This window comes from Primulina eburnea, chromosome 1, assembly GCF_022965805.1.
Source record: "Primulina eburnea isolate SZY01 chromosome 1, ASM2296580v1, whole genome shotgun sequence".
In the NCBI taxonomy this organism is placed as follows: Eukaryota; Viridiplantae; Streptophyta; class Magnoliopsida; order Lamiales; family Gesneriaceae; genus Primulina; species Primulina eburnea.
The window spans coordinates 56392728-56410139 of NC_133101.1; the positions used below are offsets into that span (position 1 = coordinate 56392728).

Consider the following 17412-nt stretch of genomic DNA (forward strand, 5'->3'; position numbering starts at 1 on the left):
CCCGAGATTGAGTGGTACTTTGGATTTTGGAAGAATCTTATTGAAGGTCTTTTCTTTGGGTGTTTTTTTTAAAAAAAATTGAACATTTTCTTGATTCTTTAGGTGAGATATATGAAAAATGATACTCTGAGCCATTGTACTTTTAGTTGTTTTACAGAACTAAATGGAACATTTTTAAAGCTTTTCTTGCAGTGATTTGAATTACATTACAGCGGAAAGAGTGACCTCCGGTGATGGCAGGCGATCTATTTTCAGGCATTGCCAACGATGGTGTACAGATCGAGGGCAAGGTTCTTCAGACGTTTCAGAAGAATTTCGTGCAGGTCCAGAACATTTTGGACCAAAACCGGCTGTTAATAAACGAGATAAACCAGAATCAAGAAGCCAAAATCCCGGATGATTTGACACGAAATGTGGAATTGATCAGAGAGCTCAACAACAATATAAGACGAGTGGTTGATCTTTATGCCGATCTTTCAAACTCATTCACTAAATCGATGGATGTTTCTTCGGAAGGAGAATCAGCTGGGATGACTAGATCGGATGGAAGAGTCGGGCAGAAGAGGATTCGGTCCAGCAATTGATTCAGAGTTCTTGGTTCTGGTATATTCTTGGATGTTATAACTCAATTTCTTGGTGAAAATTGCAGAATCTTGATGGTTACAGAGAATAATTAATGCAGTTTGCCTTTGTAGTTTATGCAACTATCTTTGTACTGGAACATAGCATCCCTCTGTCCCCAGATTGGAATCAGGATATGAAGATTCAACATTTCAAATATTATATTATAATCTTCTTAAAATACACGTTTCATCCATCAAATATGATAAATTACCCCATGCTGTCTGTTTCCCTCCTCCGAAAAAATCCTGAATCCATCTCTAGGTGGAGTATCTTTATAAACGCACATATTCCGTATCAAATTTGTGGTGGCCCTGGATTTTTACGTGAGGATAAGCCATTTTCTATGGTTTAGTAATATCACAATTTATATTTTCCACAGCCCACGAATACATGTATTGCACTTCTACTTGGTCATGCGTAACAGAGATTGTTTAGAATAGCAACACTGTTCAAGGAAGACTTCAAAAATCGAGTATTAATCAGAATGAATGACACGTATCTAGATTCATTTGGAGAACATTTTTCGGACATGCTCCTCGGATTCGTATCCAAAGTTATCCCAAAATAAATCTGCTGTCATCTGAAGAGTGTACTTGTTCTGTAAACCGAGGTCATATTTAGAATATACCCTAATCTTCATTTGGTCTCCAACCTTGTAAGAATATACATTTATTCCTGTGACTTGTTCATCAACGTAGCAAAGCAATTTTTCCAACTGGAAACGCTCTCTGTGCCATTAACCACCTGTGTATACGAGAAAAGACATTTTGATTAAACTAACACAAATAGAACCGAAGAAATTCAAGTGCAAGTTTCATCAATTGCAACAATAATAGTTTTTGTTATAACAGTATCGATCCTAGATAAGAGAAACCACAAAACTAAAGAAAAATATAATTATTAAACCTCAAAAATCAATCCTTTTTGTGGGACATTATCGAGGGCTTCTACACATATGAATGCGGCATCTTCTTTGCTCAGGGATCCTTTTTCTGCACTGCCCTGACATATAAATTTAGAGAATCATGCTACAAAAGCTATTTTCTTTTTTGAAAATAATAAATTGCCAAGATCCTTTCAGAAGTCATAGTTTTAAATCTTGTGAAAAAAGATTAACCATTCACAAAAGGCTCAAGTTCAGCCAAACAAATCGTCTAACACAACAATTATCATCAGCTGTACTGGGAGAAAAACCTCGTGAAATTCGAAAGATGAACAGTAGTTATACCTTGTGACCAAAAATTCTTGATCAATCAAGAATCATATACAGGAGATGGTTTTTTAGACCTGCTTTGTTCAAGATTTTTTTACGAAACCTCTACTGTACCTCTTCAAAGCTGAAACCTTGCTTCCCTCCAGGAGTATTCTTTAGGGCACCAGTTCTGATTATTGTGTAGGGGACTCCACATGCCTTTGCAACACTTTCATCTTGCTCAGCTAGTTTTTTTGCATTGCTATTCATGGCTGCTAGAATTCCAGTCGTATCCCTATAGAGAGGCAACTGAAAATTTCAAGCACTTAACATCCAGGATATGTTAGCTTACGTTGCTGCGTGAATTATTTGATAATGATACGAAGATACCTGAGATAACAATATCACATGCTCTACACCTTTCCAGCTCTCTATGTTACATAAGAATCCTTCCTAAATAAAGATGGACGGTAAAGATTTATGTTAAAGAATCAACACAGTTCTCGAACATAGTCTGATACATACATTCGGACATATCAATGCACGAACACCTCTTAGAGCTTTTTTCAGAAATGTCTTGTCCTTTGCATCTCCAGCCATGGGCTTCAGAACAATACATAAGAATCAGAGAAAATCAAGCATAACAATAGAAATGTCAGAAGCCATCTAAATATTGTTTGAATGATGTGGAGGCATGAACCTCAACGTAAGTGCCAAATGCTTCCATGGAAACTCGCTTATCCTTCACTAGAGTTTTTACTCGAACTCTTTTGACTATGAGTGACAGTATGACCATCTGTAGAAGTAAGAAACACGAACCTTAGGTTCAAGAAACTATAATTAGGTTGCTCAGATCAAATGCTCGCGACTAAGCAAATCTTCTACTGCATAGCATACATAGCATCACCTGACCAATCTCATTGTCTCCATCAGTTACTAATACAGCATCTCTGATTTCCTCTTCTTCTGGTTCCAATATAAAGAAATGGATACGAGTAAATCTCAATAAAAAAATAATAATAATCACGTGTACTGCCCATAAACTGGGACTGGGGGTGAAACTGTAATCAGCATACTGCCCATAAACCAGGGGAGGGCTCACCCCATGACAGTCTCCGATTTTCTTTTAGCTATTGTATAATCTTGGTATACTATTTACCATAAAAATGCATGTACTGCCCATAAACTCTATAATTTTAGTTGCGCGTCCTAAATAAGGTTCTAGCTCCGCTACTGGCTCGTTCACATACATGGAAAGGAATACAATTGTCGACTTGTTGTTTACAAGACACAAATATGATGTGGGAGAACAGAAAGAGAACCTGGGGTATCTTCTTCTAATGCATTTTCATCCTTTGACATGAGATCAGGCGCCCCATACCATTTTCTCAACTTTGGACCCCCTTTATCAATTAAAAAAAACAAAAGAGTGAATATCAATAAGATCCCCGAAAATACACATACAACCCAGTAATTTACTCGATAAGGAAAAACCCGTTGAATGGAAGATGAAAATCTTCAAATTCCAAAAGCAGTCAAAGTGGAACACCTTCAATATAATCAAGAATTTGGTCCATGAAACCCATCCGTTTCTTCTTGGAAAAAAAACAAGTGAATGAAAAGCTCTTTTCCAGTGATTGAAAACCGAGCTGTTTGTTCTTGAAAGCGCCAAGGGTCGGAGATAGTTGAGCGAAGCAGAAGGCGGAGAGAGTGGAAGCAGAACCAGCCATTGCACTGTTGGATTGTGAAGTGATCTTTCCATTTCTCCTCGTCCATTCGTTGCGCTTAAAGGGCCGGGCCACAGCCCGGATTCAACTATTCAATTTCTTTTATCCCACGTTTGGGTTCCAATTCCAAGCAAGTAGGTAAAAGACCACAATATATGAGTGTATCTCGATGGTGTTTATGTAAGTGGGTATAACGATAGGGCAATTATATCAAATCATTATCTCGTTTGTTTTTTTCCCTAAAAATGATAATACTTATACTCGAAAAAACATAAAAATACATAATAATAGTATATATAATAAAAATTTATATATTTATTTTTTAAGTTTCGAAAAAAACATAAAAATAAATAATAATAGTTTCAAGAAAGTAAGGATGGCTATATATGTGCGAATATAAGTAAGTGTTTGAAAATTGAGAATTTCAGAATCTGTAATGTATCTGCTATTTATAGGAGGATATCTAATTGTTACCTTGTTTTCAATGCTCACCTGCTAAGTCAGATAAGGCGGTTGTCCATAACCTGTATTTTTGATTGTTTCTTTAACACGCCAAACTCATGTTGTTCTGACAGATAAGATAGCTCATACCGATACACTCGAGTGTGGTGCGCTTCTCGAGACAGCCCGATTAGAAGTTCCCGAGAGCTTGCATGAGAGCCCAGGCGCTCGCGGGATTTTATTTGTTTTTGTAGGTCTTCCATGGTTTCAGGTGTTCCAGAGCTTCCGTCTTCCAAACATTTCAGCTTCAGTTTCATTGGCTCATGATCAAGCCTGCCCATGCATTCTAACAGATCCCTACGTGGAAACTCGATCTCAATCATACCTTCTGGCTCAAGGATATTTCCTTAATTATTTGTTTCCTCAGCATATGGTCTGGATTAATTAATAATACTGTCAACCACCACCCCGAAGCTCTCCCATTATAGGAATGTATATGAAAATGGATTGTCGGTAATTACTCCGAAGCTTCTCCACTATTTCTTATCCAGTCTGGATGACAGCTTCGAAGAGATCCATTTGCTCGCCTGAGAAGCCTATCCAGTTGGCGAGCATGAAGAAGAGTGACAGCCCTTCTCGATTAAAGTTCAATATTTCTCGAGCGGCCTTAGCGGCAGGATTAGGATGCCACAACTGATCTGCTTGGGGGATGCATGGCCCCTTCACAAGAATCTAGTTGTCTAGGACCAGCAAGAATTCCTAGCAACTAAGTTTGGGATTTTACTGAGTGGAAGTGTCATGTGATTTATTTCTGTTAGTTTTAACTATCAAATAGACAGAAAAATCAAGTCGGAAGTTTTTTGAAATTTTTAGGACAAAACCTGAAACGTTATATTTAGAATTAAACTAGAAAAGTATCATTCATTTGAACCGAGATTTTCAAAACACTCCGTTTCACTTTATAGACAATGATAGTAATTTTAATTTAAAATTTCATTATCCTAATCATTTATATAAAAATACTACATTTTCAAATTCCAAAAAATACTCATTCCAAGAATTTAAATTGTACTTGAAAAGAATTATGTCCAAATTTAATTTAATAGATATAATTTGTTTATTTAATAAATTTAATTAATAAAACAGCAGAAGAAGAACTGTGTCGGTAACTGTATTGGCGACTAATTAAAGAGTGTTCACATTTGGAAAATATTAAGCCGCTCGCTCATACATCTTCCTCCGCTCTTCTCCATGATCTCAGCTCTTGATCAATCGAATTTCGAGCCACTTATCACCGCCGTCAGCTCCGCCCCCGCGGTGGCGGATCCAGTACTTGTTTTGGACACCTGAATAATCGAATCTGGGACTTCAATCACTTCTTGCATAGGTGCTAGCACCGTTTTAACGTAGCGATACGAGCTCCGTTACCACGGTTGTGCCGTAGACTACCGTTGAGCTACCTTATTAGAGTCGCCGTTCTGGTTTGGTGGGTGATTTCTGAAGCGATCTTGATATGGAAGTCGTCTTTTTTATTCAGTTTGATTTTGTTGGTCTGTTGATGTTTGCTGCTTTGTGCTTTTATAAGCTCTGTTCTTAGATTTATTTGAGCAGCAAGGGAATCTTGTGTTTTTTTGGGGTCTGTGTGTTCCCAAGTTAGATTCAAGTTGCTAGCTTAAATTTCTTGACATTTGAGTTTAATTGATCTTGAATTGTGTCCTTTCTGAACTGGGATTTTTGTTGACAATTTCTATTGTTACGAAACATGAGTTCTTGTAGTGACAACTCACTTTGTTACGAAACATCTAGGCTAGTCTAAAATGTGGTAATAAATTTTGGACTTGCGATTTACTCTGTGAATCAGCGGAAAATTCATTGAGACTCTTACAGGATATTTTCCTAGTTCATTATGTATCTCATATAGCCGATTGTGTACTTTCATCGTTTTATTTGAGCAATTAGTATAAACAATGGCATTTCACCATCATATGAGTCCGTAGCTAGAGATTTGCATATTTTTTCTGGAACTTGCATCAGCGATTTCTTTCTGTTCGTTCAAGTTTTTGGCCACGTAATAAAATAGATTTCTTTCTGTTTGTTCAAGTTTTCGGCCACGTAATAAAATATCTATTTTCCCTTAAATGCAGAGAAATGTTCTCTATGCGATACCTCCATCAAACTTAGCTCCAGGCCCCTTTACTAGTTCTCTTTCTGTTTATCAATTTTTGCAATTACCTTACTGCTCTATGATTTTGAAATGATTACCAGTGTTTGTTTCGCCTACATTTCCAGACATGGAGCCTTGTTTGAACTTGTATGGAGACTTAGAATTAGGGATACAACCCGAGTTGAATATTTCAGAAAATTTGGGGTCAAGTTCAAACTCGAATTGATTAGAGCATATTTGAGCTTGATTCCGAAGCTTGAAAAGACGGATATTTGAGTTTGAGTTTGAGTTTGAGTTCGAGTTCGAGTTCGAGTTCGGCTCATTCTTATCGAAACACGTTCAAGCCTTTCAAAGGCAACCTTTTTTTTAACATTACAGTCTTCGACTGAAGCCTTTTTTTCCTGAATATTCCAAAGTTTGGATCGAAGCTTTGTTGTTTGAAACTATGAACAGGGATATCATTTTTTTAATTATTCACTAAAACTCGAACCGAAAGTACATGTATTATCACTTGAATACACAAGAAGTATAAAAATCTTTATTAGTTGGATATTTGTTTTCCACCAAAATACACAATAAAAGACCTATTTTTTTATATATACTACACTGACAGGCCAAAAGTGTGGTGGGAGAGAGGCTGCTGAGCTAATTGTCACGACATTTTTGTTTTCTGAAGCTGCTTAATGGGGTGTCGGTGAGGGTGAATATAGATAGAAGGAGAAGCACCATATTATTTTAAAGAGATAAGTTGAAATACAGAAGGTAATGGAGATGAATGTTGCTAATTGCAATGGATGTGGCAAGACTGCTGTGAAAGGATACTGTTGTTTACATATACAAGTATATACATATCTTTATCAAGTCTCGTGAGCAATTAAACAAAGTGAACTATGCCTGAGTTCAACTCAAGAAAAATTACGGCGCAACTGTACCTCGGCTCGAATTCAAAAAGTATGTTAATGAGCTGGCTCAATTTATTTTAACCCTACTAAGAAGTAATTTTGAATAGATTTTTTCCTATTTGTTGTCCTAAAAACTTCCTTTGCTTGTGCCATGCTCTCCCTTAATGTTATTTGACATTCTCCTCTTAAATTTGAGAATCGGTCGTATAATGTGGTTACATTGTAGGTGTATAAATAATTTGTTCCTTGACTAATTGAAGTATTCAAACAGAAATATGGCATCAGGAAAATACTCCAGAGTTGATGGGAGAAAACCGTCATCTAGATACTGTTCAACAGTTGCAATTGTGGTTTCTGTAGCCCTTCTTTTGATTGGAGTGTGGATGATGATGTCATATACCGTGGTTCCTGTTGAAGACACTGATGTTTCTGTGGAGAACAAGAAGGGTGTGAAAACCCATGTTTTAGAGAGTGGTAGCGACAGTATTGATGATGCCAGGAACGAAGAGAGTAGTGATAGTGCAAGTGATAATAATGATATGACTGATGATGGAAAGTCTAAGCAGTTTGAGGATAACCCAGGTGATTTACCTGAGGATGCAACCAAAGGCGACACCAATGGGAACTCAAATCAGGAGGAAAAGAATGAGAACTTTGAAGAGATCAATGTGAACACTGAGGAAAAGCTGGAAGATCAATCTGAAGAGAAGTCTGAAGATGGAAATAGAGAAGGAGAATCAAAACTTGAATTAGAAAATAGAAAAGAAATGAAAGAAAATGGGGAATCTAAGGTGCCAAAATCAGAACCTGTAGAGACTGATGAGACCAATGCTGTTGACACAGAGGAAAAATCGGGTAAAAGTTCTGGAGAGAGAAAAGATGGGGAGGAGCGGTTGGTAGACAAGAAAGATAAGGAGTCTGAAGCAGAGGTTTTGGAAGAATCTACAACTCAAAATGGACTCTTTTCAACTCAGGCGTTGGAATCAAAGAATGAGAATGAAGCCCAAAAATCATCAGAGTTGGAGAATAAAAAATATTACCACTGGAAGCTTTGCAACACTACTGCAGGGACAGATTACATTCCATGCCTTGACAACTGGGCTGTGATCAGGAAGCTTCCATCAACTAAGCACTACGAACACAGGGAGAGGCACTGCCCGGACAATCCTCCGACGTGCCTTGTTCCACTTCCAGATGGATACCAATACCCAATCGAGTGGCCTACTAGCCGGGAAAAGGTAAAGTGCTTGAGAAAGAGATTATTATGGTGCCCGTATTTTTTGGTTCATTTACATCGACTTCTTTTGCTTGGTTTGATAGATTTGGTACCGTAATGTCCCTCATATCAAGCTTGCACTAGTTAAAGGACACCAAAATTGGGTTAAAGTTACTGATGAATACCTTACTTTCCCTGGTGGTGGCACCCAATTTAAACATGGTGCTCTTCATTACATTGATGTCATACAAGAGGTAAGATGTTGTAAGTGCCTGAATATGTAATGTATCTCTCTTCGTTTTACTTAATTTACAGCACACGAGGAAATTAGCTGGTCAGTTTATCTCACAATAGCAAATATTTGTCATATGGCTTGAATTTGGTTTAGTGACCATTTGACATTTTTATTTTCTTTTCTGAATCATGATAAATAATTTACTGCTTTTGTTGACAATGTCAGGTATGAAATGAGGCATGTGCAGAAATATTTGAATTATGTGATATATTCATATGGTATTATTTTTAGTTATAAATGTACCTCATTGATACTCATAGGTGCATCCCAAAAAAAATTCTTATGGTGTGGCTTTTCTGCTCAAAGTTGTTTTGACGTTTAGTTCTATACTATTGACTGTTATGTAGTCTGTGCCTGATATTGCCTGGGGAAAGCGCTCCCGAGTTGTTTTGGATGTTGGATGTGGAGTTGCTAGCTTCGGGGGGTTTCTTTTTGACAGAGACGTGCTAACCATGTCATTGGCTCCGAAAGATGAGCATGAAGCTCAGGTTCAATTTGCACTTGAAAGAGGAATACCTGCTATTTCTGCTGTTATGGGAACAAAAAGACTTACATACCCAGGAGGAGTTTTTGATGTTGTACATTGTGCACGTTGTAGGGTACCTTGGCATATTGAAGGTAATTTTTTCTGTACTTGAGAAATATTTTTCGACTATTGCACGAGTGTTTGAGCTTAATATTTAATACAAAAGGATTATTTTTTGGGCTTAAAAAATTTCATTCTTTCTTCGGTTGTATATGTTACTACTTTGTTAGCTAATACTCGATTAACTTCATTTGGTTCTCACGAGACATCAATGACATATAACAATGTTCAGGTGGTAAGCTTCTGTTGGAGCTGAACCGTTTACTAAGGCCTGGAGGTTTCTTTGTTTGGTCAGCGACTCCCATTTACCAGACACTTCCTGAAGATGTTGGAATTTGGGAAGGTACATGTGCTATTTGTTATCCCTTGAAGCTGATGTGGTTTTTTGACCTTATATGCATTTATCTGCAAAATATTGACAGCCATGAAGAAACTCACCAAAGCAATGTGCTGGGATGTTGTATCAATTTCCAAGGACATGGTTAATGGAGTGGGGATTGCGGTATATCGCAAGCCTATTTCAAATGAATGTTATGAACAAAGGTTGGAAAATGATCCTCCACTCTGCCCAGATTCAGATGATCCAAATGCTGCCTGGTGAGATGATAGTTTATATTCTCAACCAAGTGTCGACATTATGAGTTTTCTTTTTAAAATTTTGACAAGTGCATTTTTTATCGAGTTTTTCTAATCTTTTTCGGGATGAACCGAAAATTTTGACTCATGCACCTCTGACATCATTTATTGTCAAAGCTTGTTGATGTCTGGCACACACAATCGGCATCTAATCCATAGGACTTTGTCTGGGTCCACTTGAGAAACCAATGTCTTTACGTCCTTGGCTTGTTCTTTGAACTTCTCTGGTGTCATGTCTCGACTCTAATTTAACTTGACTGTTTCCCGAAAGCATGATTGCGTGGAAAGTGATGATAGGTTTATCTTACCCATATTTTTCCGACTTAAAGCATCGGCTAACTTATTTGCCTTGCTGGGGTGGTAGCTTATTGTCAAGTCATTGTTTTTGAGTAACTTTATCTACTGTCTTCATCTCATATTCAATTCCTTTTGAGTGAACAAATAATTGAGACTTTGGTGGTTTGTGAAGATTTCAGACTTGGTACCATCGAGGTGGTGTCTCCAAAATTTCAAAGCAAAGACCACTACTGCCAACTCGAGATCTTGAGTAAGGTAGTTTTGCTCATGCGGTTGCAACTGTCTCGATGCATAAGCAATGACCCTCGCTTCTTGCATAAGTACGCATTATAGACCTTCCTTTGATGTGTCACTGTAGATGGGGAAAATCCTTGTCAACACTGGTTGTGTGCAAACTTCTCTTTTAATGTTTGAAAACTCTTTTCACGTCCTTTGCTCCAATAGAATTTTGTGTTCTTCTGTGTTAGTTTTGTCAGTGATACGGTTATTGAAGAGAAGCTCTCGACGAACTTCCGGTAATAACCTGCTAAACCAAGGAACCTTCTCACTTTGGTCGCATTCTTAGGGCTTGGCCAATCTAGAATTGCCTCTACTTTCTTTGAGTCAACGGATACTCCTGATTCCGATATCAAATGACTTAAGAAAGTCACACTTCTTAAGCTAGAATTCACCTTTCTTGAATTTGGCATAGTGCTCTTTCTCCCGTAATGTTTGTAGAGCTAGGTGGAGGAGCTTTTTGTGGTCTTCCTCGCTGGGAGAATAGACATGGATATCATTGATAAATATCACTATGAATTTGTCAATTAATGGCTTGAAAATTCTATTCATGAGGTCCTTGAAAGCTGTTGGAGCATTTGTCAATCCAAATGGTATTACCGTGAAGTCGTAACACTCGTACTTTGTTCTGAAGGCTATCTTCGGGATGTCTTCTGCTCTGACCTTTAGCTGACGATAGCATGTCCTCAGGTCGAGCTTGAAGAAGCCAGTAGCTACTTTAAGTTGATCGAAAAGATCGTCTATCATTGGAATAAGATATTTATTCCTAATTGTGATCTTATTGAGTTTTTTTTTATCTATACAAATTCTCATACTTCAAAATCTCATGCTTTCATTCTTATCTTTACAAATATGGCTGGAGCTCCCCTAGAGGATGCACTTGTTCTAATTTTCTTTTTGTCTAAAAACTCTTGGGGTTGATCTTTTAGCTCTTTGAGTTTAGCTGGAGCCACTCGGTAAGGTGAATCGGAGATTGGTACAACATCAGATACTAAATTTATCTCGAACTCTTCTTCACAATCCAATACCATTCTAGGCAGCCCTTCTGGAAATGCGCCCGAAAGTTTTCTTACTACTGGAATATCTTCCAACTTCAGCTTAACTCCTTCATGTACTTCGTTCATCATTGCTAAGTAAAATTCTTCTCCCCGGTTTTATGGCTTTACAAGTCTGGGAAGCAGAAAATATATTTATGTTTCTTGGCATTGCCATGGTACATGATTTTTTATTAGTTTGGGGTTCGGAGTTTGACATTCTTAGTCCGGCAATCTACTTTTGCATGGCTTTTAGATAACCAATCCATCCCTTCTCTTTGGATGACGTCGAAATCTACCAAAGTGAGTTGAATCAAACCGGCACTGAATATATGCGAATCAATATCGATTTTATTATATCTTGAAATTATCACAATTAATATCTCAAAACTTAAAATTCATATAAAATCTTGGAACTTAACTCATTATCAATCTATAGTTGTTGATTTAAATCTCGAAAATTATAATCTAGTCGTTATGAAATAAAATTTCATTCAACATTGTACGAAAAAAACTAATTTTCAAATAATTATCCTTTTACTAAATCTCGTTTTCATCAAGATCACGAGCCTAACGCACTCTAATACAAAGGAGTTCATTGAATGTCGTTCTCCTTAAATCATTCTTATTACCATAAAAAAGAAAAAAACTTATGGTGTTATACTTTCCTCAAGATACAACATATAACATACTTTATTTTCATAAAGTCATAGCCTACTAGTTATCCCAAAAATAATATAAATCTCTTAACCTAAGTTTATTGTTTTTCACATTCATTTTAAATAAGATATTTCAAGATCCTATATATTTAAAGTTAGTGTTTAACATTCTTAAGAACTCAAACTTAATGTTCACACAATTATGTATTGACAGAAAAATCAACTTTTATATTGGAATATCCAAAATTTATTTTATAATTCTTATATAAGATTTTCTCATATTATTTTTCATAAATAATTTATAATTCCCGAATCAAATCTTTCATCTTAAATTGGAAGTTTAAGCCAACTCATCTCTAATTAGTATATTCCCAACAATATAGACAAATAATAATTGTTTCTGTAATACAATTCCATAAAAATTCGACAAATAGTCAAGAAACACATAGCACAGGATTTTTTGAGAAATTTTTCAAAAACAGAAAGTTCAAGGATTGACGTATTGATCGAAAGCATACGTCGAGAGTGGTCCAAAACAACTGAAAGTTAGCTCTACGAAACTTTCTCAAAACGGCAAAAACGCGATTTCGGATGTCTAGACGAAAGAATTTTGCGATTTTGGACCCTATCACAAAAGGTTGTGTTATTACTCATTGGGCCGTTTCGGAGGAGACTGCATCGGCCCTTTGCCAAAATCTGACAATTTTTTTCCAACCTGGAGGCTCTAATACCAATTAAATGTCACGCCCTGAATCATGGTTAGTCGACACCGGCACTATTTAACAACCACACAATTGAAAACGGCTAGTCTCGTATATCAAAGTCTAGCGAACCAATTTATAAATCATAATCGACACTTTCTTTACAACGTAAAAATTCCAAAGCATAAATAAACTTCCGAAAGCGTTGTACAACTTGAATTAAATAAAAACTTAAAATGAAACATAACTAACATGGACTTCTCGATTTCTCTCTATTATCAGCCCAAAAACTAAACTTGTTCTTATTCTTCTTCGATTTGTTTTTCAGACTTATCTGGGGAAGGAAAGCAAGGGATTAGTGATATGGTCGTCACTAAGCAAGTAGAGGCTGTTTGAGCACATATGTGACAAATATACATGATCTTCGAAAAATATCATATCATGCACAACATAGTTCATATAACATATAACATGAGCCTAAACGTAAACATAAAATTGGCCTAGACCTTGAGATTTTCTATTTTTCATAGTTTACTGATATCAATCCCTAATTTTTACTGCTCTAAGAGGCTAGCCCATTTATCGGTTATAATCTCATCGTGTAAAGGCTATAAACTTATCACTTGTTAGGATTCCCACCCATATCCAGTTGATCACTCACAGTACCAAAACATGGGGTAATGTATCACAAGAAGAGGGAGAATAATGTTCGACCGAAACTTTCAAAAACGAACTAAGCCATAAATGAAATTTATAGTTCTAAAGCGAGCCCACTTACCTTAGTATCGCTTGAAGAATTCGAAAACCACGGAAGAATCGTGCAAACGGCATTTTGAACATGCAGCCGCACTTTGGCCGAAATTCAGTCATCTTGTAGAATCCTTTGCAACTTATTGAATCGTGAGATCGGACTTAAACTTGCACAATGCGTCTAAAAGTATTTCAAATAAATCGTGAACGGTGGAGATCGGGTTTGGAAGTCGTTTTGACAAGTTTAAGGACGAAAAACAGTAGGTATGTTATTCTAGCATAGAATTTGAGCAGTTTTCTTGCGGAAGCTATATACAAAAAAATAGCCGTTGGATTTGGCTGAAGTTTAGATATGTTATTCAGAATATATGATAGCGAATTCTAAACGCTGGAGATGGTTTGTAAGCACTAAAGCGTTGGAAATAATTTTCCTAACATGGACAACACTTCAATGCTTGGAAGAACTTTAGACTCGAAAAATTTGATAGCACTTGAGGAGATAATTTCGAAAATATAGAGTGATGGAGTGGTGTAAATTTCGAATGACACGGATTTGTATTTATAGGTGGAGGTGCAAAGCTTACAATAATTCGGTTGATATTTCTTCCATACATATTACCTTGCCAATTTCGAAAACTTGGTCCCCAAGTATATGCAATTTTCAAAATTATGTATTGCCTTTGGTGGTTGAACGTGGACTGCTTTCTTGTGCAGATTCATGACACACCTGTACTTTATTGAATTAACTAACTTCCTTGTTGGGCAAAAGTTGTCATGCATGTAATATTTTCTTCCAAATTTGATTGACATCTTAAGCTGAATTTCGAAATTATTGATTATTGTGTACTGGATTTTCGAATTTAATGCATTTATTGATTTGAAAATTTCGAACACCGTGTATTATTTAATAATTTTGAATTTGTTATTATTTACCAAAATTTCGAAAATACAATATTATATGTCTATAATTAAATAAATAGTTACATGTCCAAAAATCGTGGTTTTCACATAAATCAAACCCCTTAATCCCAACAAATATAAAAGGAGAAAAAGTTATGTGAGGTTCTCGTTCTTGGCTTGTGCTCTTCTCCCTCTTCTCTTCCTCTTGTGCTGCTGCTTGTACCGGATCTCTATGTCTCAAGAGTCCACCTTTTCTTTCCTTCTTGGCCAAAAATCAGCTGGGTCGTCATTTTTACAGGCCCCAGCTCGCGTCGCTCTGAAATTTTCATTTCTCTTCCTTCAGATCGCGCTGGGCGTTCAATTTTGCAGGCCCTAGCACGATCTGTTCTGTTGACAACCAAATTTTTCATCGATTACGGACCTAGCACGACCTCTGCTGCCAAACATTTCGCTCCACCACCTTTTTTTGCCACTTTTGCCTAGAAAACAACCAATTTAAGTGAGTAGTGGCTTGTATACACAAACTATGAAATAAATGAACCGAAATAAGGACTCGACACAACAAAACCATGCAACAACGGACTTAAAACAACGTGATACGACACGTAATATCGACACCTATCAATTTCATTAAAATGTGTTACAGTGCTGTATGTATACATCTATTTTCTATTAGTTATTTTTTTTTATGATAATCTCAAATGCTAGCTTATTTTACACGTTCAGGAATGTTCCTTTACAAGCATGTTTGCACAAGGTGCCAGTTGCTTCATCAGAACGCGGATCTCAATGGCCAGAACTGTGGCCTGCCAGGTTGGGGAAAACACCCTATTGGTTGTTGTCTTCCCAGGTTGGAGTGTATGGGAAGCCAGCTCCAGAAGATTTTGCAGCTGATATAAAACACTGGAATCGTGTAGTGAGTAAATCATATCTAAGTGGATTGGGAATAAAGTGGTCTACTGTGAGAAATGTCATGGACATGCGAGCTGTCTATGGAGGGTAAGTAGAATAATATACCAAAGAACCAGCTGGTTCGTAGTGTATTCTTCAAGGAAAGTGTCATTAATTACCTTTCGAGTTCATTGTTTAGCCAGGAACGACTATCACACCCTATCCCATATAATTTAAGTTTAAAGGAATCAACAGGTTCTTGATGTTCTTTTTACAATATTCTCTTTGCGTTCAAACTTGTGACCCCATGGTATGTCTCTTTCTTTGTAATTGAGCTTTTTCTTCCTGGAGAACCACTATTAGCATATTGAGGATTGTTCGATTATAGCAGTATGTTTGCCATTTTGAAAATACTTAGATTCATTACTTTCAGTTTTTCCATTTTACTTGATGTGCCAGAACATTCCGTGAGTGTTTGTTCGTCATTCAGGTTTTTACTGATTTGTTTCAGTTGCATAAATCTATTTCATTCTCCTATTACAATTCACACACTATCACATAGCTTGTACTAATAATGACTTCACTATGCAGATTTGCTGCCGCTCTGAAAGAGTTGAATTTGTGGGTTATGAATATCATCTCTGTAGATGCTCCTGATACACTACCCATTATATATGAACGAGGTCTATTCGGAATTTATCATGACTGGTGTGAATCATTTAGTACTTACCCAAGATCTTATGATCTTCTCCATGCTGATCATCTTTTCTCGAAGATCAAAGCGAAGTACGAGTGAGACTCAATGTTTTGATTTAGATACTTGTGCTGTAGGGTTGTTCTAATCATTCGGGTGACAGGTGTAATTTCATGGCTTTGGTTTCTGAGGTCGATCGGATTTTGAGACCTGGAGGAAATATTATAATCAGGGACACCATCGACATTATTAATGAACTCGAGAACTTGTTCAAGTCACTGCAGTGGGATATTCGCATGACGTACTCTAAAGATAAGGAAGGAATGTTGTGTGCCCAAAAAACCGTGTGGCGCCCTAAAGATGAAGAGACAATTAAATATGCCATTGCTTAAAGCATCAGATCATACACACGACGACTCCGGAGGCTTACTTGTCAGGTGCAGAGACTAGGTTTGTATCAAAGCTAATTTAATACTTAGCGGCACGAAAGCTTAATTCTGTGAAGTGTACTCTGCTATTGTACTTCCACTAGGTTTATTCGATTTCAAGATATGTTTTGATATGCTTTTATATCCTTTTTTCACCTTTTTCATCGACATTTTTGGAGACACTCTCAGATTTGTTTACTATTTTGGCCTTTTTTCTCCTGCACTTACTCCTTAAACCAGATCGGGACAAGAACATTACGACTTGTTGGATGATCTTTTTATGTTTTTTATGATGCAGGTGTAATCAGCACCAAGCCTATATTGTGACGTTTTTACTGTTTGGTAATTGTGGGAGTTGTTTTAATAAAGGATGGTAGAAAATTCATTCAAACATGCTGGCCCGAGTTATATTATCAAATGTACATGTGTTTTACTTTAATGTTTGTAACGTCGAGGTTTCGTGATATAGTTATAAATGAAGCGATTAGGAACAAATTGTTGTAATATCATGTTTTGGCGTATTTTATTTTATTATGCACTTTTTACCATTCCTAAGGTAATTCTTCTTTATTTTGTTTTTCAGTATGCCTTCAAATTAATCCTTGTTCAGTTATGCTACTTGAAAGCATTCTTTCCTTCGAAACTATTCGGGTTTTTTTTAAAATTAATTTAATTTTAAAAACTTTTTTCAAAAATAATTTAAAAAAAAAGTTTTCAAAACTACTGTAATCCGCGCTTGCGGAGTGCGGACGCTGCACACGTGGAGCAGCGTCCGCGCTCCGTATGCACGGACGCTGGTCCATGTAAGCATCATATGATATTAGCGACGGAAAATATATCCAAACCGTCGCTTACCCGTCGCTAATATTAGCGACGGTTTATAAACCGTCGCTGAAATGGACTCAGCGACAGTTTGCAAAAACCGTCGCTAATTTAGCGACGGTTTATAACCGTTGCTAAATGCGCATAATTTTATAAGAGAATTTGCGCGGTGCGAAA

The 17412-nt window shown here is 36.8% G+C and overlaps 2 protein-coding genes across 6 annotated transcripts; one reads left to right on the forward strand and one right to left on the reverse strand.

Moving 5' to 3' along the window:
* Nucleotides 1-1082: 1082 nt before the first annotated feature.
* On the reverse strand, nt 1083-3661 carry LOC140832473 (uncharacterized). 3 transcript variants are annotated; one of them, XM_073196533.1, is made up of 9 exons: nt 3366-3661; nt 3139-3219; nt 2724-2782; nt 2517-2612; nt 2342-2419; nt 2207-2269; nt 1952-2125; nt 1531-1621; nt 1083-1368 (listed from the first exon to the last, which is right to left on the reverse strand). In XM_073196533.1, the coding sequence occupies exons 1-8, from the start codon at nt 3544-3546 to the stop codon at nt 1559-1561; spliced, it is 795 nt and encodes a 264-aa protein (XP_073052634.1). In that variant the 5' UTR covers nt 3547-3661; the 3' UTR covers nt 1083-1368; nt 1531-1558. The 3 variants fall into 3 exon arrangements, 2 of the variants coding, with proteins under 2 accessions (XP_073052634.1, XP_073052626.1); XM_073196525.1 differs by having other exon boundaries at nt 1531-1626; XR_012118122.1 differs by having other exon boundaries at nt 1351-1368; nt 1531-1626; nt 1853-2125.
* Nucleotides 3662-5174: 1513 nt separating this feature from the next.
* LOC140832489 (probable methyltransferase PMT26) lies at nt 5175-16995 on the forward strand. 3 transcript variants are annotated; one of them, XR_012118124.1, is made up of 10 exons: nt 5175-5470; nt 7277-8288; nt 8371-8520; nt 8909-9179; nt 9380-9490; nt 9570-9744; nt 15127-15399; nt 15883-16077; nt 16149-16435; nt 16712-16995. XR_012118124.1 is itself a non-coding variant. In XM_073196558.1 (10 exons), exons 2-9 carry the CDS (start codon nt 7326-7328, stop codon nt 16375-16377), a joined length of 2367 nt encoding a protein of 788 aa, XP_073052659.1. In that variant the 5' UTR covers nt 5175-5470; nt 7322-7325; the 3' UTR covers nt 16378-16422; nt 16712-16995. The 3 variants fall into 3 exon arrangements, 1 of the variants encoding a protein (XP_073052659.1); XR_012118123.1 differs by having other exon boundaries at nt 7322-8288; XM_073196558.1 differs by having other exon boundaries at nt 7322-8288; nt 16149-16422.
* The last annotated feature ends 417 nt before the right edge of the window (nt 16996-17412 follow it).